Source organism: Eptatretus burgeri, chromosome 4 (assembly GCF_056783735.1).
Source record: "Eptatretus burgeri isolate ZD-2024b chromosome 4, Ebu_testis_v1, whole genome shotgun sequence".
NCBI classification, from domain to species: domain Eukaryota; kingdom Metazoa; phylum Chordata; class Myxini; order Myxiniformes; family Myxinidae; genus Eptatretus; species Eptatretus burgeri.
Window position 1 is genome coordinate 140,916,611 of NC_140964.1, and position 23,879 is coordinate 140,940,489.

General features: G+C 43.0%; 1 protein-coding gene across 1 annotated transcript in view; it reads right to left on the minus strand.

Moving 5' to 3' along the window:
* HECTD4 (HECT domain E3 ubiquitin protein ligase 4) overlaps positions 1 to 23,879 on the minus strand; it is a 525,771-nt gene that overhangs the window by 475,491 nt on the left and 26,401 nt on the right. The window contains exons 6-7 of the mRNA XM_085880170.1: positions 21,915 to 22,178; positions 2,460 to 3,096 (exon numbers count right to left, since the gene is read on the minus strand). Coding sequence (XP_085736296.1) covers positions 2,460 to 3,096; positions 21,915 to 22,178 — 901 coding nt within the window. The remainder of the gene's footprint in view (positions 1 to 2,459; positions 3,097 to 21,914; positions 22,179 to 23,879) is intronic.

Genomic DNA, 23,879 nt, shown 5'->3' on the forward strand with positions numbered 1-23,879 from the left:
GTTTTATTACCACCACCACTAAAGGTGGATGGAGGTTATGTTTTTACCCCTGTCTGTCTGTCTGTTTGTTACTTGGTGAAATGTTTTTTTTGCCAAGCATGTTGGTCTGTAGCGTTTGTCTGTCTGTCTGTCTGTTGGTCACACGATTTTTGGCCACAGTTTTCAAACAATTATTCTAATTTTCTTTTTTGTATGTAGGTGACCAGCCAAGGACGGCAACGCATAATTTTAGTGAAGATCCAAATCTGGATCCGGATCTGAGAATTTTTTAAGTGATTCTTCATCAGTGAGAGATAGGGCCAAAAATGATATATTGCACAATATCTCAAAAGGTTACAGATGGATTGACACAAAACTTGGTGGACAGGTTGGAAGTGCCACGAGGAAGAATTGATTCAATTTTGGTGAAGATCTAAATCCAAATCTGTATACGAGGATTATTAATTTTTTAAACTGATTCTTCACCATTGAGAGATGGGGCTAAAAACGATATGTAGCACGATATCTCAAAAAGTTGTGGACGTATTCTGCAGAAACTTTGTGGACAGGTTGGGTACATGAAAAGGCATAATTGATTCAATTTTGGTGAAGATTCGAATCCGGATTCGAATTATTCACCATTGAGAGATGGGGACAAAAACCATGTATTGATATCTCTAAAAGTTGTGGATGACTTGTGACAAAACGAGGTAGAAGAGTTAGTTAGGTGACAAGAACAAGCCGATTTGATTTTAGGAAAGGTCCGGATTCAGATCCGACATATCATTGGGATACAAAATTTAAACTGTTCAGCCTGGCGGAGGTATACGCTCTTCCGAGTGCTGTTCCGTTTCGCTGAGTGTCACTCCATGAGTGATTTTTCATTTGTTTCTTTGCTTGTGAACAAAATATCTCAAAAAGTTGCGGACGGATTCGGACAAAACCTGGAGAGCTAGGGTATGCAACAGCGACAAAATGATTAGATTTTGGTGAAGGTCCAAATCCGGATCTGGATCTGATAATTTTCTAAAGTGATTTTTCGCCATTAAGAGATCGGGTTAAAATAACATATACTAGGATATCTCAAAAAATTGTGGACGGATTTGGCCGAAACTTGGTGGATTGGTTGGGTATGCAACAAGGAAGAATGGATTCAATATTGGTGAAGATCTAAATCCGGATCCGGATTCGAGAATTTTTTTAATGATTCTTCACCAATGAGTGATTGGGCTAAAATGATATACAGCACGATATCTGAAAAACTTGTGGACTGATTCGGACAAAACTTGGTGGAAGAGTTGCTAATGTGACAAGAACAATCTGTCCTATCAATGGGATACAAAACATAAACTAAGCAGCCTGGCGGAGGTATGGTCTCCACCAAGTGCCCTTCTAGTCTTCCTTGCCTTCATTTCTATAAATTTTTTAGCATTCGTTTTTTGTCAAGTTTAGTTTGAGTACAAGGCAGATGGGGCATTCCATGTCAAGTGTACACACCCTCCCGACACGAATACCTCATTTTCTCCCCATATGTTGGTCATTTATTCAGTTGGGTGAAAAACTCAAAATACCAACTTTTAGACCTGTTTGGGCACCCCCGGCTACCCCCACAATCTTCCAGAGGCCATATCACAGGTTGTAGTGGTCCGATTTGGCTGATCTTGGCATCAAAATGCTCGTAAAATAGAGATCTTTCGAATCGCGTAAAGTAAAATCACTCCGAAACAGTAATTCAAAAAGTTCTAGTTTGGGGCGCCCTTTGACCTTGGGCCCCCGCTTCCCAGCCAAACCGATGGTCTCGATTTTTTCGTGTGCGAATACCCCTTCATATACTCCAACACCTCAGCATAAATGAAAATGGGATCCCAATGGGTTCATGCATGGCAAAGATTTATGTTGGGGGACTCGGGTGCTGGACACACAATACACCACAATATATAGCACAATATTTGAACACAAGATTTCCAATACACTATATCAGTATATTATACATAAATTTTCCACATGCACATGCAGGAACTGGAAGCGATACTAGTATGAGTAAGAGTTTTTCCGAGCATATTATAGTCAAGATTTTTTGCCAACCAATGTTTTATTTGACAGTATGTATTGTGGCATATTGTGTGTTTGTTTTGATTGATGATTGTTTTCCTTGTTTATTTTTAAACAGTATTTTATGTTCTATTTTCCTTGTTTTTCTTAATCTTAATAATTTTGACAACACACCTTTTTATGTTCGCTGAAATGTAAATTTACACATTCATAAAATACACTACTTTTTACATAAATATCCATTCTTTGTTTTTTTAAAAAGGGTCTCCTTTTCATTGAATCAGACAGTTAATATAATGAAATCACCATTTAACCACAGTGAGTCCAACAAGTGGAATGCACGCACGGACACGCATGCACGCACACACACACCTCCACTCAAGCATTTTTTTTTTTTTTGTTATTCAAGATTACCGTATTACACTCACCTGTAGTTGTCTTTGCAGTGCATCCAATCGTGTATATGTTTCTTTTATAATCAGTTTAAGTCTGTCCACTTCAGCATTGCTCTCCTGTTCTACCCTAGCACTTTTTCTCAGCTCCAACTTGTCAACAGCTCTTTGCTTATCTTCATCAGTCTCTTGTGATTCTTGGTCATGCTTTCTTCCGCTCTTCTGATTTTCTTTCTCCATCTTTCCATGATTGCTTTCATGAAGTCCAATCTGCTTTGGTGCACTTTTAATCACCTCTTGTTTTTTATCAACCTCAGCTTTATCTTTAACTCTTTTCTCTTGCTCTATCCTCTGTGTTTCGCTTTTTCTTCCAATATGCTGAACTTTTTTCATTGCCAACCTTTGTTTTTTAACCTTTCTTTCTCCGTGTTTTCTTTGGTGATTCTTTTTTCCAGGAGTATCAATTTCATCAACATCCTCTTCTCCAACACACCACTTTTCTTTTCCTTCCATCTCTTCCATTAGCTCAGGTTTTTGCCCATCTTTGTCTTGGTGAAGATTCGTAGAATGCTGTAGACCACCGACTATTGCTGCGAGTGTGCCATGGAGTTGGAAATGCTTGAGTACACAGGACATGATGAGCTCTTCGAGAACATCTGGCTGGAGAATAGCACTGTAAGAACGGCAAGGAGGAAAGAAAATAAGAAGAAAAAAACGGAGAAACATAAATTAATACAATATCACCACATCAATAATGGTTCATGTCTACCAGAAGGTTTGTCAGGTTCATGTTGGATTGTGCAGGTTCATGCCCCAGAAAAGTGGCAGTTGAGCCCATGTCTCAATTTGTATTCCTTGAACCCAAAGACCGACATAATTTTGCCTTATGGGTTATGTATAAAATGGCATATTTCTATTCAGGCATGCATATCTACATTCATTTTGTAGAAGCCTTCTCCAAATTTTTTTAAAAGAACAAAAAAAGAAAATCATTTTGTATTCCTCAATCTGCATTCTCTATACTTGATTTATATTAAGCTGATGGAATCAAAAGTGATGTTACTTAATGATGAAATGTTGATGAAATGCTTCCTTTCGAGATTAAGTTTTAAAATCGCTGATACTACTCTGTCATATGTCCAGCTTTAGCAAAACATTTTGTGGGGAACATGCACCAACCCTGAAAAAAATGACAGAGATAAAGTTTTGGACTTATGTTTCATGTTGATATGAAGTGCAGAAAGATGGATTGCTGCACTGAAGAAACAACAATGGGAGCTAACCATACATTCCTCAGTTTGCAGAGCCAACTTTACCACAAATGGGTGAATTTATCATGTGTGCTCTTTTGTCACTTCAATGTTGTTTCTTTTTCCATCTTGTCTATTTTTTCGTGAAGTGTCCCAATATTATACAACCCTTATACCTCACATCCTCTATTTCTCAGACTTGGTCTGTTTGTGTGCCCTTTTAAATTGATCAGCGCATACCTGTGTACCCCAACCATCCCAACTCTTCTCCCTTTGCACTCTCCAGCCCAACTCAACACTATTGTTTATTTTGTCAACACATCTCCTTGGTATTGTTTGTCCCTCAGTTGCTGCCAGATAATTGTTTTGTTATGTTACAACATGCATTCAAGGTTGAGCTTGAACAGAGCTGATCAGACAGTTCTATATTCACAGCTCAGTGCTCTTCCTTCATTTATTTTCTGTGCTGGATGTTCCAATTGATTTTGTTTCCTCTTAGTTTTTCAATTTCAAAAAAACATTTATGTCCATATTTGTCAATATAAATACAGGATAACAAAATTATACAAAGTAATACTTCCAGAACTTGATGACCTCACAAGGATACAATCAAAACAAGTAAAAACACATAACATTTCACAACCCCCATTGTTTTAGTAATATTGCTGCATGGAGTTAAAGGGTTAGCCCATATGAATGTACAACTAAAATGGATGCCAGTCTACCAGTCGGCCATCTTGAACCAGATTGCAAAATAAAGTGAGGGACATGTGTACGCCATCATGTACTGTGCTTGTGCCAAGTTTGAACAAAATTGGACCATGCAAGTCTGAGAAATGGTTGGGAACACACTCAAATAACAAAATGGCCATCAGTCAGCCATCTTGGATTTGATACCCCCAAAAAATGACGTGCATATGCAAGCCATCATTCATTATCTGTGTGCCAAGTTTAAACAAGACCGTAAATGCGTGTCCAAGAAATGGTGAGGACGTGTTCGACACCAGGTTTTTGTGTTTTTTACAACTAAAATGGCCACCAGTAGGCCATCTTGGATATGATCACGAATAAAATATGACATGCAAATGTAAGCCATCATTTACTATCTGTGTACCAAGTTTGAACAACATCGGTAAATGCTTGTCCGAGAAATGGTTGAGGGCATGTTCATCATCAGGTATTTTCCAAATTAAAATGGCCGCAAGTCGGCCATCTTGGATCTGATGTGGAAAAAAAAGGACGTGCTTATTTATGCAAGCCATCATTCGTTACACTGGACAACAAAGATTTTGCTACTGGGGTGGAAACATATGTTCTAGACTAAATTGAGTTCGCTGATTCTGAATCTGAAGTCGCAATTTTCTCAGCACGTCAGGATTTTGAGTTATACATGTGGTCCAATGACAGGAGCTTGCCCTGGTGGGTGATTTTGAGTGACGATAAGTTAATATGATTTGTATTTTTGGTTTCAATTAAAGCAATACAACTGTTGCGGAATATTATTTCTCATTAAAAGAGCTTTAGAATGCAATTGAAATGATTAAAAACTGGTGAAAACTGAGCAAGCTATGAATTTTAAAGTAAAATTCTCCATGCGATATTACAATTTTTAACTAACCCTAACCCTTATGAAAAACTTTGTAAAGGCATTGGTTCACGATGGTAATGACTTCCAATATCTCAGAGAGAAGTGTGGTGCAGAGAAAACTGATGCTGAACTCAAAGCAGGCATTTTCGGTGGGCCCTAGATCCGAGAACTGATGTGTGAGCCCAAGTTCAAAAACAAACTAAACCCACTTGAGTTTGTAGCATTGGAAGCATTTGTGTTGGTTGCGCAGAACTTTCTTGGGACCCATAGAGCTGAACAGTATGCAGAAATAGTGGACAACATGCTAATGGCCCATCAGCGAATGGGCTGCAGGATGACTGAAAATGCACTTCTTACTTTCTCATCTTGATTTCTTCCCACCTAATCTGGGTGAGGAAAGCGATGAGCATGGCGAAAGGTTCCACCAAGACATTTCAGTCATGAAAACTAGGTATCAAGAACAGTTTAACCCAAACATGATGGGTGATTACTGCTGGTTCCTACAACGGGAGACCAATTCCACAAACAAGTGCAAGAACAAGTGTGTCACACTTCTGAACACATCTGAGCAGTGCCTACGCTGACTATTGAAAGGAAGAGTGTAAACTTGAAGTGTTGTTTCTGAATCACCCATAATGGAGAAGATTTCCCTCATAAAGTTTACACCCTTCCTAAGATTACCATGTTCTAATGTTTTATTAACTTCCTTTTCTGCAACTTGCTTATGTTCTTGGTATATACGAGGTGTGTTCAAAAAGTATCCAACCTTAATTTTTCGTGCGTAAACAAATGAAGCTCGGGAGGCGTGGTTTGGTGCACGTATGTAGGCGATCCTAATTCATATGCGTGAATATTTTCCCGCCTGCAGAAGCTGTCAGTCGCTGACAGACCGCTGATGAGTGAGGAAGTGTAAGTGAGCCCCGTCGGATTTTCGTTTTTGACAAAATGACGGAAAAACTTGAACAACACTACTGCATCAAATTTTGTGTAAAGCTTGGCGATTCCCAAGTGGAAACGATCCGCAAGGTTCAACAGGCCTTCGGGAATGAAGCAATGGGCACCACACAGATAAAAGAGTGGTACAACCGCTTCAAAGATGGTCACACATCAGTGGAAAGTGAAGCACGTTCTGGTAGGCCCTCAACATCCCGAAATGAGATTGTCATTGACCAAGTGAGGACCCTGCTGATGCAGGATACTACCAAGAGGTACTGCGTCGCCTTCGTGACGCTGTGCAACGCAAACGGCCGGACCTGTGGGCAGCGGTCAATTGGCAGCTCCATCACGATAACGCACCCGCCCATTCTTCACATTTGATACAGAGTTTCCTGGCCAAACACAACACACCTGTGCTTCGTCAGGTTCCCTACTCTCCCGACATGGCTCCGTGTGACTTCTGGCTTTTCCCCAAGCTGAAAATGCCCCTGAAAGGGACCAGATTTCAGTCCAGAGAAGACATCATGCAGAATGCGATGGACCAGCTGCGAGCCATCCCAAAAGAGGCGTTCCAGCGCTGCTTCCGACAGTGGCAGAACCGTTGGGAGAAGTGTGTGGCAGCCCAAGGGGACTACTTTGAAGGAGATTTGTGTAAGTTTGTTGTATCTGGATACGAGTATTTTTTATGAACAAAGGTTGGATACTTTTTGAACACACCTCGTATACTATACATTATACACAGAGATCAATCATGTTTATCTAAATATGATGGGAAATTAATTACTAAGCACTGATATCTGATGTACAATGTGGCGATCTGCAAAAATAAAGTATCTAATGTAGCATGCTGGGTATCATGAAATATATATATATATATATTTATCTATATATATATATATATATATATATATATATATATATATATATATATATATATATATATATATATATATATATATTTATCTATATATATATATATATATATATATATATATATATATATATATATATATATATATATTTATCTATATATATATATATATATATATATATATATATATATATATATATATATATAGATAAATATATATTGTTACGGTTCTGGAAACCGCATGGCTCTAAGGCAATGACACCCAACATACAGTGATACCCAGACAGTTATTTCATTAATATACGTGCAGTTAGACCTTTCCCTCATGTCTAATGGGTAAACGGGATGAAATGCGTTGTGTGGGTCTTATAGCTCGGTCTAATTTTACCTTTCTTCCTTTCCGGTGCCGTGGTACGCATGAATGTCCTCGCAGACGCCAAAGGAAGCGTAAACCACACGATGGAAAAATCCTCTGCTGCAAGAATACTGTGTCTAAGGGAATAGTAGAACCATATATGAAATCCAAACGTTGTACAGGACGTGGGCGGCGCGCTCTTTTCAACCCAAATCTGCATCTAATAATTATATCCAATCCTTTCCTTCAATCCATGGCACAGATCGGGGCCGGCACCGCGCTCAGGCAGCCGCCTGTGAGGATCACCACTGTGATAAATAACCGCATGCACGATAGCGAACCCACGCACAGCCCCGTGACAATTACTATCGCACAGCACGGGACGTGCATGGCGCACATCTTTGTTCGGGACTGCACGTGGGTTCACAACGGCGTCTTACCGTCGATCTTCACTCGCCACTGTGGTCACCAATATCTCCCGCAGATGGCAGAGATCTTCTCACACCTCCGCATCAATGCAGCTGCCACCAAGCAGAGGCATGCTGTACAGCCCGGATCGCTCAGGCCGCATGGCGTACGGATGAAGCAAGCGCATTGATGAGCGCTAACCGCAGCACACTGGGGGTTTCCAAGCAAGCATGCGGGGCCAAAGCGGCCCTCGGCCAGTCGCAGGAGCACGGCCCAGGAGTTCAGTGCAAGGCAATTCATATCGTGGGGTTTGGAGCGAGACGATTCCACAGCTAGGCCATGTCTCGCCGGATGTAAAATAAGGCTGCTTCCGACCATGGCGGCTGGGTTGCGCAGTGGCCGGGTTCCAATGGCAGCACCCGATTCGGTGACGATGCATCGCTTTGAGTCGTCGTGCCCACCCCGCACGATGGATCTCATAAAAAAAAAGGATTGCGAAGCCATCTGTCGTCACCCTCTTCCTCTTTGCCTGACCTTGGATTGATATCTGCACGCGCCTGCTGCTCCGCCAGTCCCGTCAGCCACACCACCCACTCGCTCTCGATCTCCACCTTCCTATCTCTGGGATCTCACCATTTCTCGGTGGTTCCACCCACCCGCCTGATTCCGCCTTCTCCACCGACCCGCCTGATTCCACCTGCCTTTTCGCATGCTGACTCCGCCTTCTGCACCCACCCATCTGATTCCGACTGCCTCTCGTCGCTGGCACAACCCACTCACCTGGCTCCACCTAAAGTCCTTCATCACGCCAGACGGCCTCGCCTTTCTCTGGATCAGTGCATGCACTGCGCCGGCACCGTAGCCAAGCAGGAGACGACGCGCCAACTCTCAAGGAGGGATCGTTCAGCGGAGCATCCGCAAAAAACGTATTGGGTGGCGCGGTCGGTCAACCATGCAAGGTATTTCGAGACCGTTAGCCTCATCTCCTCTCCTTTCTTGCAATTAACTCCTCTTTATCAGGTTTTGGTGTGTGTGTGTGTGTGTGTGTGTGTGTGTGTGTGTGTGTGTGTGTGTGTGTGTGTGTGTGTGTGTGTGTGTATGTGTGTTTTTGCAAGTAATGGTGCCAGTGCTAGCTTTAAGTTAAGATTATAGAAGATATTTCGGAATAAGTCTGCTCTGTGTCTGCTTTCGTAAGTTGCTTGTTTTGTCGCCGCACCACACATTTCTTTCTATCCCTGCTTTACATAAAACAATAAATTACATTCACTGATCCACATGCTTTTCCACGCCTGCCTGTTAATAAATGCTTGTGTAGAAATGTTCCCAGCTCGTTTTTGCTTTTCTTTCATTGATCCAGCATGGTCGGTATCTGACCCGAGCCAGGACTTTATTCCCAACAATCCGTTCTTCGAGCTGGTACATCCTTGGCAGAGTCACTCGGCTGCATTTGACCCAGTAAGGTGACCCGGTTCGGACAAGGCGTACCGAGGGCGTGTCTCCCGGTAATTTGGTCATGTGATTAATTAGGTAACCACTTTAGAGGGAGAACCCGAGGTCACGTGGTTGAGTTATTGGTATTCACGATCGATTAGCGACCCACCGCGTCACGGAGTTATCAACGATCAACAACGATCTCTCAGACTCTCTGGAAAATCCTCTTTATCTCCTTGCTGATGACTCCACCTGGACCAGCTGTCATCCCTCAGATTGGCAAGCAGCAGCCTCTTCACTCCTTGCAGATCTGAATAAACTCAAAAGCTGGTCCAAATAACATGTCTTTCAATCCTGACAAATCTCACACTCTCACGATGTCTCTCTGAAAGGAACATCTGGAAACCACCTCCCCCCCCCCCCCTCATCTTTGTTCTCAACAATCTTTCTAAAGAAGTCCTTTCATTCAAGCTTTTGGGTCTCACAACCAGCCATGATCTTTCCTGGGAAAGCCACATTTTCAAGCTGGCCTCCAAAGCCAGTCGCCGACTGGGAATCTTCCATCGTGCAAAGTCCTTCCTTGGCCCACCTGACCTCCTGACTACAAGCAAGATTTTTACAACTGTTTAGCCTTCAAGAAAGAAGAATTTCGAAAAATGAATACAATGAGAAGTTATAAACATCATTCATATACAGAGGAGTTAAATAAGAAGGCATTGGAGGCCTTTGATAAGAGCTATATTTTAGAAAAAGAAAGTGACAGCCTCCCTTATGTATATAATATTTAAAGGATAAGTATAAGTGTTAAGATCAGTACAAGAGTAAAGATATTTAAGCGTTAAGATAAAGATAATTTTTAAGACATAAAATAAAGTATAAGAATAAATATATATTAAAAATTGGTTGGGGGGGATTTTAACGGGCTTCTGTCGCCTTTTTTATCGATATATAAATGAAAGAACCAAGCAATAACCAATCCAAAGAGTGGAGAAAATCACAGCCTTGGTATTTAAATGGGAAACATTTTGAATGTGAGGAATATCAATTTCGCCTTGTTGAAGAAATTACTAAAACAAAAGTCGATAAAACAAATAAGCGGATAAATTTAAATACAAATAAGTTAGAGCATGTAAAGAAAATAAACATCCATAAAATTTTGAAATAAACATCCTTTACATCCTTGAAAATGTAAAGAAAATAAACATCCTTGAAAAAATAAACATCCAGACAAATTTGATGGTTGTCAAAAAATCAATGAAAAAATAATTTACTACAATCTCAAAATGATATGTGGCTCAGGGGGTGTGAAGACAAGATCATGAAGAGAGGTTTGTCATTTCATCTCTGCTTCACAACAATACTTAAACCAAGAACCAAGTTCCAACATTTTGTTTGTTGGTGTAGTTGCTGGTTATGAGTGTCATAAGAAAATTAAGTTATTGCCGAAAATAGAACATAAACAAATATTTGTTTGTTCACCGTTTGAGTATAATGAAAATATGATAGGTGTGAATAATGTGAAAGACGAACCCCCCCATCCCCCACAAGTCGTATCGAAATGGGGATTTTGAGATAAGACAGTGAGTAAGTGAGCGAACGATAGTGAGCGAAAACGAGCAGAACGAGCAAGAGCGAGTGGTTGTCGTTACACAAGACACGAAGATAGAGAGTGTGTGTGTGTGTGTGTGTGTGTGTGTGTGTGTGTGTGTGTGTGTGTGTGTGTGTGTGTGTGTGTGTGTGTGTGTGTGTGTGTGTGTGTGTGTGTGTGTGTGTGTGTGTGTGTGTGTGTGTGTCAGCCAACCTAATTGTTCAAAGAAAGATGTCGGGATGATTTCACACGATCACTTCTCGTAACCAACCATACCTTGTTGACATACTTTTTGAAGGAACATCCCAACATCCTTTTTCATTTTTACCTCCACCACCGAAGGTGAAGGAGGTTGTTTTCACACCTTTCTGTCTGTTTCTTACTTGCAAAATCGAAGATTTTTCAAGTATTTAGGTCAGTCGATTTTGTTTGTCTGTCTGTCTGTCGTCAGTCGATGTTGTTAGCCTGTCTGTCTGTCGTCAGTCGATTTCGTTAGCCCGTCTGTCTGTCGTCAGTCGATTTCGTTAGCCTGGCTGTCTGTCTGTCTGTCGCCTACAGGTCATTTGAAACCGATATTCACAAAACTTCACCACATGGTAGGAGGCGATTGGGACCATACTCTTTGCAGAGCGTTGGTGCTGCTTAAGCAGTCTCCTTGGCTATTGGGCACAATCCTCCACATGGTAGAGTTTGTCAAAAGGAAGAAGCCTATTGTTTTTGAGGTCAAAATGTCAAAAAGTCAACATCGGCCAAAGGTCAACAACTTAGGTGAGATTTCTAAAGTCTTCACTTTTCATCCTGTTGACTTGAAATTTGAAGAGGATTTATATTTCAGGTCACTGAATTCAACGAGCCAATTATTTTGGAGGTCCACATAGGCTAAAAGGTCAACATAGGTCGATTTTCTAGAACTGGCAATGTTCATCCGATTCACTTGAATTTGAAGAGAAGTTGCATATTTGGTCATTGAAATCAACCACCAATTATTTTTGAGGTCAAATTTTGTTATATGTATTTTGCAAGTATCCGACTCTGCACGAATCTTTGCCTTGTTTTTGTTTTTTGTTTATTTTGTATAACTTGTCGAGGCTCGTATGAGAGCGAGCACACAACGCACAGCAAGAGGGGCATGAGACAAGTGGGGCGAGAGTGGAAAGGACAAAACAGTGAGGAACAGAGACATTAGAAGATCTGTGGAAGGGAGAGGGATGGGGCAGGGAACAAGGGGTATACAAGATGGACATTACAGGGACTTTCAGGAAGGAAAGCAGGGAATTTGAAGGAGGTGGGTTTGGGGTGGATTAACGGGGGTAGAAAAGATCGAGGATTTGGATGGGGGGGGGCGGTAAGAGGTGGTGGTGAACAGCTGTTTTGAAGGCCGAGAGGGAAGAATGGGATTGAACAGAGTGAGGGAATTTATTCCAAAGGCAGGAAAAAAGAGGAATGAAAGAGGGAAGGTGAACAGTGATTCGTAATTTTGGTAGTTTCACCAGAAGAGGATTGTTGGCGGACCATGAGCACCCTGCGGAAATATGGTGGGGACAAATCGCAGACAGAGCGGAGGGAGGGGGTGGCGAAAACGGAGAGGAGACAGAGACAGTGGAAGACAGAAAGACCAGCGACCTGCCTGCGGTGAAAGAGTGAGAGGCCCAAAGACTCAGCCTCATCGTGGGAGATGCCAATGATCCGAAATGCCTTGGTTTCCACAGCGTGAAGCTGAGAAAGGTGAGAGGCAGGAGCATCAGCCCAGAGGGGAGAGTAATACTCCATCAGGCTGCGGATGAAAGCTTTGTATGTGGTCAGAAGCTCAGGATGGCCAAGGAAGGACTTTGCACGACGGAGGATTGCCAGTGGGCGACTGGCTTTGGAGGCCGGATTGGAAAGTGGCTTTCCCAGGAAAGATCATGGCAGATAGTGAGACTGACAAGCTTGAAGGAAAGGACTTCTTCAAGAGGATTGTTGAGAAAGTGGATGGGGGGGGGGGTCTGAGCGGTCCTTTCAGAGAGACATTGTGAGTGTGAGATTTGTCAGGATTGAAAATCATGTTCCACGTGTTGGACCAGTTTGTGATTTTACCCAGATCTGCAGTGAGCGAAAAAGCTGCTGCATGCTGGTCTGAGGGATGACAGAGGGTGGATTCTTCAGCAAGGAGATAAAGAGGATTTTCCAGAGAGTCGGAGAGATCGTTGATGAAAACCAAAAAAGAACATGGCCCAGAATGCTGCCTTGAGGAACTCCAGCCTGGACAGGAAGAGGGGATGAGAGAACTCCATTTAGTGCCACACATTGGCTGTGACAGGAGAGGAAGTCTGTGTGCCATGAGTGGAGATGGCCTTGGATACCACAGGAAGAGAGTTTTGTGAGCAGGGCAGGGTGCCAGACAGTGTCAAAAGCACGCGATATGTCTAGGGATATGTTCACCAAGTCCCAACCATGCTTGTCAACGTGGACATCTCTCTGGCTGTTATCAGAGAACCACCTCAGTGCCGTCGAGTCTGGCATTTCACTCAAGCCATCCCAACAGGTTACTTGCAAAATAGAAGATTTTTCAAGTATATAGGTCTGTCAATTTTTGTGGACAGATTGGGTGTGTGAAAAGGACAAACTGATTAGATTTTGGTGAAGATCCAGATCCGACGACTAGAATTTTTAAAGTGATTCTTCATGATTGAGTAATCGGGCCAAAAATAATATATAGCACGAAATCTCAAATAATTGTGGACGGATCCAGACGAAACTTGGTGAACACATTGGGTGTGAGACCAGGACGAATTGATTCTATTTTGGTAAAGATCCGAATCCGGATCTGATCATTTTTCAGTGATTCTTCACTATTGAGAAGAGACAGGGCTAAACGAATATATAGCATGATATCTCAAAAAATTGTGGACGGATTCAGATGAAACTTGGTGCACAGATTGGGAGTGTGGCAAGGACAAATCGATTCGATTTTGGTGAAGATCCGAATCCGTATCTGGATACAAGATTTATTTAATTTATAAAGTGATTCTTCACCATTGAGAGATAGGGCCCAAAACGATATAATACTGTATAGCATGGTATTTCAAACATGTGTTGGGCCCGATCTGTTCTCGTGGATCAGGCATTGGATGTCGGAAGAATGCACTCCAACGAGTGCCCTTCTAGTTTAAAGTGTTTTCATTATTTGTTTCTTTACTTTTTTCAGAATGTGTTTACATACCCGAGAATTTCATCGTTATTGCACAGAATTTTTTTGTGTTGTTTCGATTTGTGTTGTATTAAACACGAGCGGTCCCCCCACCACTTCCTCCTTTTGAAGTGGAATGATATGGGTACAGATGGGTAATTTGAGGAAATGTGAAGTGGAGTAGAATCTTTGCTGAAGCTAATTTAGTGACGAAGATGATGTCACAGTAATTTCTGGTCCTAAAGTGTTTTGCCAAGAGTATGTGATGAGAGCACCTTTATTAAGTACTAGCAGATACAGCCCGTTGCTTGGCAGAGGGTATATTAAAGAGGGAGGGAGATAAATGAGGGAGGGAGGGGAGGGGGAGGGGGAGGAAGAAGGGAAGGGAGGGAGAAAGAGGAGTGGGGAAGGAGGGAGAAAGAGGAGTGGGGAGGGAGAGAGATGATGGTGTGAGGGAGGAGGGGAGAGTGAGGAGGGGTGGGGGAATGAGGAGGAGTGAGGAAGGAGGGAGCTCAGAAGATGGGGAGAGCGAGGTGGGGGGGGAGAGCTGCGCCTCACCACACATCACTATACTCTCCGGGAGGAGGATGGGAGAGAGAGAGAGAGGAGGGAGAAGGGGGAGGGGAAGTGTGGAAGGGAAGGGAGAGTTCTGAACTGGCGTTTGGTTGGGAAAAGGAAAGGAGGGGTTCTCGACTTGCATTTGGTAGGGGGACTTGAGGGGAAGTGGGGGCCGGGGAGGTGGCCCCGTCTGGTGGCATGAGTACAGGATTGAATAAGGGGTACATTAAAACAGCATGTTGAAACAGGTCATACTCTGCACGGAGAGTTCCATGGGGAGTAAAGGGGGGAGAGGCTTTTGGAGGAGGTAAGTTAAAGCAAAAAATAACGAAATTTTGTCCAAGATGGATGGAGCTTAAAAATGACGGCATTTTGGCTGATTGGAGGGGAGAGGGCAGATCTTGTTGGCTAAAGGTGTCAGCACTTCCACATCGCCTTCAAAGGTGAATTATCTGTCGGAAATCAAACCAACTGCATTTCATTACTTATATTCCATACATGCAGAATGGACATGCATGTACAAAAGTTCCTTAATTCTTAAACAACAATATTTTACGTGCAAGGTGAATCAGAATAATGTATGAACACCAAACCAATACCGTTCATGTATGCATGCCAATAGTGGACATTTTGAACATCTGACCTAACCTTTGCTGTGCCTCCTGTGCTGTGCCACCTTCAACCTTCTGGCAGATACTGGCAATATGGGATTTTCAACCTTCAACCTAACCTTTGCTGTGAATCACATTTCTACATATATCCACTACTTGAGCAGCAACTTTGGGTTAATGTTCACTCAATAAACTTTTCAATATAAAACCTCTCAAAATGTTTGTACATTATCTGATTCATCCTGTGTATAAGAGTGAGTTGTTTATGTGTGCATCGTAAATTGTATATCGATCTGTAAAATTAATTGGACAATAATTAATTTGACATTGCCCCAAAATTAATCACAATTCCAACTGCCCCACAATTTGCTGTACCACATTATTTTCACAAGTCAACGTCACAATAAAACCCTTCAATCCTTCATCAGAGTGAAGTTGAAACAAAACACAACGGCTTTTGGCCGAAAGGGGCAGACCTTGGCTAAAGCGTCGGCACACTTGCGTCGCCTTAGAAGGTGAAGTTTGTCAGGAATCGAACCAATTGCATTTGAGAAATTGAAACAAAGGTATTTATTTAGATTTTAACATTAAAGTGGTGGAAATTATTCTAATACGACACCGTATTCTCTGCATGAAAGCACATTTTATAAAGGGGGAAGTTCCTGAAGGGAAAGAGGGGAGTGGGCAAAGGAGTTAAAGGAAGTAAGAGCGAGCTGTAAATCTGTGTCATTTCCATCGAATATGACAGGTTATGTTTTCCCCCAAATATTTACAAACGTACGTCAAATTGCATGACATGTTGAATTGATGGAATACTGAAGAAAATGAGAAGCCTATTTGGCCTGTCATTGCCATTTTACACTCCTGAGTTAGTTTACCTGCAGCTGAATAATATAAAATAACAATCTTCTTGATGTTTTCCTGAAGAATATATAATCAGATCTTCATCGACAGCGAATCGATGCTTGACATCTGTGTAGCGAGAAGAATTCCAAGAGTTACACCTCTTTTAACTAATGGTAAATATGCCAATATTAGAGTACATTCTCATGTTGATTTTTTGTTTTTTGAAATTCTGTTTCACATTATTACACAATTAGTATTTTCTATTGATAAAAAAAAAATCTGATTCAAATGACAAATCAACATAAATATTTTCAAGTTTTTCTTTTTCTCAGTGTCAGTTTTCCAGGAAAATGCCACCAAAGAAGAGAGGTCACACTGGTAGGCACTCAAACGTGTCCAAGAAGAAGAGAGCATACATTGAAGAAGCTGACTCAAGCGCTCACGATTTCGAGGAACAAAGCCTTATCCGAAAGAATATTCCACAGGAAGATGTCAAAAGCACAGTGGGCACTTCAACAAGAAGCCATGAAAAGGTGTTGCTCGAAGAAAAAAAACAGACTGGAAAAAAAAGAAAAGGTCAACGAATCGCTCGCCAAACAGAACATAAACAAAACCGCAGGAAATATTACATGAAAACAAAGAGATCTCTGTATTGCATGACCTCCTTTTTGGTCTTGCACCCTGTGCCCTCTTTTGGCTCTGTCCCTCCCAGGTTTCAGCAGGGTGCACACAGTCTGCCAGTAATGCTCCTCATGTTAAACTCGTGAAATCCAGACTCTTTGCTCACCTCCACTCATTTGTTCTTCTTTTCTCTCACCTGTGGAACCAACTTCCTCCAATCTGTTCAGTCACATTCTTCAGGTGTTTATCACTGCCTCAGGTGCATCCCCTATCCATACTCATGATCTCTTCTACCCCAAATGACCCCATCCCCGAGCACTCCCCTTTTCCATGTTATTGTGATTTCCCCCCTCTCCAACACCTCTTTTTGGTTGTTAGTTGGTTTGTTCCTTTTCTGTTTTGTTCCTGTTTTCCCCTTCCTCTTCTTGCTATGTTTCATTCAGCTTGTGTGCAGCTTGTTCACCCCCACATGTCCTTCTCCCTCTCCCCATGATCTCAGTCTAACTTCTAATCTGCTGTTGGTGTTTCCTCCTTGACATTTTGTCCCCTTCCATTCTGTTCTAGCTCTTCCACAATCCTTGATGATGTCTACAAAAAAAATTATATCCCTTCAGGCTGGGATTACACAAGGCAACATCTTAAGACATATACAGGGTGCTGCAGAGCCAACAGGCACATTTCAGACTGCTCTCTCATCGGGGGTTAGGGGGTGTGGCTACACACCAAGCAAGAGAGGTTTTGATGCCATTTCAATTTCTTTTTTTCTTTTTCTTTCAGGCACAATGAAGAGGTGGAGTGCAGCACAGATAATTGCAGGTGTTCGTTTTTATTACGAAAGGAAGTCCATCATTCAGACACAGCGTCCTTTGTGGCAGGTCAGGTCAGGTATGGGAGCATGCGCCAGAGGAACGCGTCGCTGCGTCCACTTCCCGCCGGTACTCCAGGGGCCTCCGTCTGGCCATCTCCCAGGCAGATAACTGGCCCATCCCCATCTCCTTGAGATGCCGATCAACCTGCTGCAACCACGACGCACGTTGTCTGCCCATTGGCCTCCTCCAAGCACGAGACTCCCTCGCTGAGAGAATCTGGTGAGTAGGATCAGCGTCAGGAAAACGAGCGACATGTCCATGCAGCCACAGCTGACACTCACGTACTATGCAGGTAACAAATCTCATTTCAGTCTCTCTCAGCAACCGCTCGTTGGACACAAAGTCCGACCAGCGATAGCCAAGGATTCTCCGAAGAGACCTGGTACCAAAGGAATTAAGTCTCCATCTCAGATCCTTGGTCAGAGTCCAAGTCTCACATCCATAGAGCAAGACCGGAAGCACCAAGGACCTGAAGACTCAGACTTTCGGCCTCCAGCACAGGTACCGGCAGTGCCACACCCCATTATTCAGTGAATCCATGACCCCCAGGCCCGACCCAGACGTCTATTGACCTCTGACTCACAGCCAGCAGAGACATGAATATCACTGCCAAGGTAAGTGAATCTCTCCACGACCTCAACATCCTCACCACAAACAGGCACAGACAGGACAGCAGCATCCAATATGTCATTGAAAGCCTGGATCTTAGTTTTGACCCAGGAAACCCGTAATCCCAGCGGCTCCGACTCTTCATTCAGTACCTGGAGGGCCCCCAAAAGGATATCTAAAGTCTCCGCAAAGATGACTGCATCATCTGCGAAATCAAGGTCAGAGATCTTGACATTCCCAAACGATGCACCGCAGCTTTATCTCTCCGACATCCTCCCCAGAATCCAGTCCCTTCAAGTGCTGAAAAATGTGGGGGCCAGTAAACACCCCTGACGAACTCCAGTAACAACTGGAAATAAGTCGGAGATGGTACCACCACATCTCACAGCACTCTCAGTTCCAAAGTATAGTTCAGACATCAGATCAAACAGTTTTGGTGGCACCCCACGAAGACCAAGAGTCCTTCAGAGGGCAGCCCGATTCACTGAATCAAACGCTTTACATAGATCAACAGAAGCTGCAAGCAGCCCCTGTCGAAACTCTCGTCTGCGTTGGGTGAGGACCCGAAGAGCAAGGATACGGTCAATCGTTGACCTCTTTGGTGCAAAACCTGACTGCTATGGATGCTGGTGTGGTGCTCAAGCAGATGGAGGCGAACCCTATCAATAATTATCCGAGCAAAGACCTTGCCCGGCACTGAGAGCAGCGTCACCCCTCGGTCGTTGTTACAGTCTTGGCGATCACCCTTCCCTTTCCAGAGATGGACAACAAGGCCCTCTCTTCCAGTCAGTTGGGATGATGCCTGTGTTCCAGGCAGAGCACAGAACTGCATGCAACGACACGAGTGCAGCATTTCCTCCAGCCTTGAGAAGTTCAGCATGGATGCCACTGATCCCTGGAGCTTTACCCCATTTCAACCGGTTCACCACAGCCTCTGTTTCCACAAAAGAAGGTGGACCACAGTTGATTGGAGGGTCAGTAACAGTGATTGTAACACGTCTGATGTCCAACTTGACAGCTGATGGATCAGCCAAGTACAACCTCTCAAAGTAACCGGCCCAGCGGGCCTTCACTTCAGATTCCACTGTCAAGAGCCCCCCCCCCCCACCCACTGGTCTAACAACAGCACACCGAGGGATGGGCATGGAGGAACGAAATGCGCGAATTCCCCTGTAAGCAGGACGAGAATCACTTGACCACAGGTGATGCTCTACCCCTTCACAGATTCCTCGCACATAGGCCTCCTTGTCCACCCTTAGCGCACATACAGTTTTACGCCTCAGCTCCCTGAACAGCTCAGCTCTGCCATTCAGCCTGGCCCTGCGACTCTGGTCAATCTGCGGCAGCAGTTGAATATTCCTAGGCATGGCCCGATTCCATCATTCGACGAAATTTTGGCCAGGGTACATAAGTTTGAAGATACTGGCAGTGAGACAGACATAGCTCATGGTGCTCCAAGAACTGTGCGTACTGAAGAAAATGTTCGGAGAGTGAGGGAATATTTTGAGCAAAGGCCACATTGCACTGCTCGGCAACAATCACACATCCTCGGCATATTCAGGAGGAGTTTGGAACGAATTTTGCAGGATATGAAGTTTCACCCCGACAAGATACAGATAGTGCAGAAGCTTTTTCCTCGTGATAAGGTGTCTCGAGTGGAATTGTTGTTACACAATGCTCAGAATCATCAATGGAGACCCTGATGTTTTGAACCTTGTTTTGATGAGTGACGAAGCACATTTTCATGTTACAGGTTTCGTGAATAAACAAAATATGCGTGATTTGGCACCAGTGAATCCTAGATAATTGCATGAACAAGCGCTGCATTCCAAGACAGTATGGTGTGGGGTGGGGTGGGAACGTTTGGGGTTGTGGGACCATTTTTGTTTGAAAATGATAATGAGGAAGCCATCACAGTTAATTCTAAGCACAATGAAGCCATGCTGTAAAACTTCTTGCTTCTGCAGTTAGAAGCACTTGGTGTTCATTCCAACAACCTCTGCTTCCAACAAGGAGGAGCTACAAAAAAAATTCATGTTTTGGAGCCATCCCCTGGCCAGCACGTTCTCCTGACCTCACGGTCTCAGAATTCTTCTTTCGGGGAAATCTCAAAGAATGTGGATACAGAATCATTCACACACAACACCAGAGCTGAAATGTGCAAGTCAAACGGAAATTACTGTCATCAATCAAAATCTGTTGCGCCAAGTCTTTGATAATTTTGTGGAGTGTCGAAGACAATGCACTGCAGCTGGTGGAGGCCACCTTTTTTTTTGGATACTTTGTCGAGGCTCGTATGAGAGGTAACACACAACACACAGCAAGGGGGGCATGAGACAAGAGGGGCGGGAGTGGAAAGGACAAAACAGTGGGGAACAGAGACATTAGGAGATCTGTGGAAGGGAGAGGGATGGGGTGGGGAACACGGGGTACACAAGATGGACATTACAGGGACTTTCAGGAAGGAAAGCAGGGAATTTGAAGGAGGTGGGTTTGGGGTGGATTAACGGGGGTTAAAAAACGAGGTTTTGAATGGGGGAAGATAAGAAATGGTGCTGAACAGCTGTTTTGAAGAGCTGGAGGGAAGAATGGGATTGAAGAGAGTGAGGAAGTTTATTCCAAAGGCGGGAAAAAGAGGAATGAAAGAGTGAAGGTGAGCAGCGATTCGTGATTTTGATAGTTTTACCAGAAGAGGGTTGCTGGCTTACCTTGAGCGCCCTGCGGAAATATGGTGGGGACAAATCGCAGACAGAGCAGGGGAGGCAAGACCGGAGAGGAGACCGTAGAAGACAGAAAGACCACCGACCGGCCTGCGGTGAGAGATTGAGAGGCCGAAAGACTCAGCCTCACCGTGGGAGATGCCAATGATACGAAATGCCTTGATTTCCACAGTGTGAAGCCGAGAAAGGTGAGAGGCAGGAGCTCCAGCCCAGAGGGGAGAGCAGTACTCCATCAGGCTGCGGATGTTATGTTATCCACCATAAATAATAAAATTGCAAGCTTGGAACATAAACATTGGGTGTTTCATTTCATCCCTCTCTTGCTGTTGAAAATTATTGCATATCCAAATGTGTCAGTCGGCTGTGCACCACCGTATTTATTATTCATAATATTCTATATCAACTAGACTATTCAAGCAGACAACATGGCCACCCGAACAAAAAAGGCTTTGTGTAATGGCTTGCAATAACATATAACAATAATAACCATTCCTTTCGCACAGTGAGGCACATCGGGCTGCCGAGGCAGTCTCATTTGGCTTCGGAGTACAACACTGGACGGATTGCCCTTCCGACGCAGGATACTCAAATGGCTTATTACCCCAGTAAGCTCAAATGGCTTATACGCAGGATACTCACAGGATATCCAATAAGCTAGAAACTCATTTTGCCGACCTCGGAAGGATGACAGGCTGTCAACCCACTTGTTATTTCAACGGTAAAAAACAGGGGCTCAAACTCAAGAGCCTAAGATCTTAAGCCAGTCATCTTAATTGAGAAGCCAACCACCAGAATTCTTGCAATGACATCTTCCACTTAAATGTGGTGATGTCAGTGGTGTCATCAAAAGCATAATGAGAGCCAAAATTCAATTATTTGCAGAGGCAGGCCTCTCAGAACATCTATTTCGAATTATTGAAGAGATTATGGACCAGAATCTCTGGCAAATTCGTATGTTAAAGGAATCAGCATTACCCAACATGAACCTACTAGTAGACATGAGGCATAAGAGTATACAAAAGTTGGATACAAATTGAAAAATATGTACTGAAACCACATACTGGATACTGGGTCGAAAGAGCAGATTTGAGTGAGGAGCAAAAGAGCGAAGCAGAGACAGGAGTGAGGGAGGCAGACGAACACGTGGAAATGTAGGAAATGCTTCCAAAAAGCCTGGAGGTGATGAAGTGACAGATTGAGCTTCAGGTGTCGAGGGGGGGAAGTCAAAGTTTCCTGAGTGGCCAGGCAGCATGGGATGCAGAGACAGAGGAGACGGGCTTGGAGTTGCACAGATGATGCCACTGGGTTCAAGCTGCCATTGGCATCTAGATGAAAGAAAAGGAGTGAGGATAATAAAGCACTTGTAAGAGGAGAATAACAGGTAATAAAGGACCAGCAACAATAGCATTTGGTCAGACGGTATAAAAAGCACGAAACCAAGTTAGGATTGCTTCTTAAACATTTTATGTGATTCAGAACAAACAAGTATACAGTATAGAGTACTTCAATTTTAATAAAATAACGATTTTAAAGATTGTCAAAAAATTCCAGAAGTTTAGCACTATTGATGCAGTCTTACACACCGTGCTTATACACCACGTTATTTAGCATGTCCAAGTAGTACTGCAAAATTGGAGGTTCTTGGAAGTGATAAGAAGGTGATTTGTGTTCTCGTGTTCAAGTATTTAATTAAATTAAAATGAAAGATTGTAAAAGTCGTATCAATAAATGAATTCCAGGTTTTACCGCCGTTGATGCAGTGTCTATTACATCACCTTATCGAACACGTTGCATTAGTTATTTGTGCCTGTTGTTTGTGTCCTTCATGACGTCCTTAAAAACAGTCCGTTCTCTGTTTGGAATGATATAAAATTTTGTTTGACTGCGAGGAAGGCAGATAGAGTAAAAATATCACTACTCTCTGTGCATGTGTGATCAGGACGAATTCAGAGCCAAAGTACTGTAAAATGGTAAATTTGTCTTCCAATTCATGTTCAAAATACAACATTCAATTCAAAGGTCGACAGAATGAGAAATTTTAATTTTTTTTCTCTTTTGATGTGATGATATTGATTTGTAAGCAATAAACAAACAACTGAACATTGTTTTTAATTCTAATAATTAGAAGTGTTACAGTTTTAAAAAACCCAACCTGGTTGGTACCACCCATAACAAAAATCCAGAAAACCTCAATTGTCATTGCATCCTGTGTAACGTCTTCACCAGTGTGACTGTCTCAGCACGCAAGGAATAATGGCCACACAACCCGCTCCAAACTCGTCAGAAAGTGAATTTGATGAATAATTTTCTCATCAAGAATCTTCAGATTACAACGATAGTGTGGACCGCACATGGATGAACCTGAGGCGGAAATTGGGGGTGACATCGCTCATGAAATACTTGGCGTTCACAACAATCAGGACGATGTCGAAGAAAGACTATGCAATAAATAAGAACTGGTAAGTGGTAAATCATGGAGCTAGAACATGGTAAATGTGGAGTTTCGTGGTATTTTGATATTACACTTCTCTGTAATTCTTGTAGGAACGAGAAATGCTCTCATTTAAAAGCAAAAGGATGCATAATTGTCGACACCAGACGTGCAGCTTATTACCATGCTGGATGGGACTATCCTCACAATGCACATGTACATGTAGTGAGTGATTGATGTACAAGAGGTTAATAAACACTGATTGACTATAACTGTACAACCACCGGGGCAACAGTACGCAACTTACCCTTAGTTGCAGGCACTTTTCTGTCCTTTGTTCTTCTTTTCCATGAGATAGAAATGATCTCTAATCTTCGAGCAGATCGCGTCGGCTTTCAATTGCTTCAATTATTTATTTATTTATTTTTGTCAATGACGCAATTACAGTATTTCTATGTATAAAAGGTAAGTAGTCCGCACGTAGACACAAGTCCGGAAGGAAAAGTGTTCTGAAGAAGATGTAGCGGGTCATGTGATGTACGATTTAATCCCATCACCATTTTTGGGAGCAGGGCAATCGTGAGTACAAGGACAC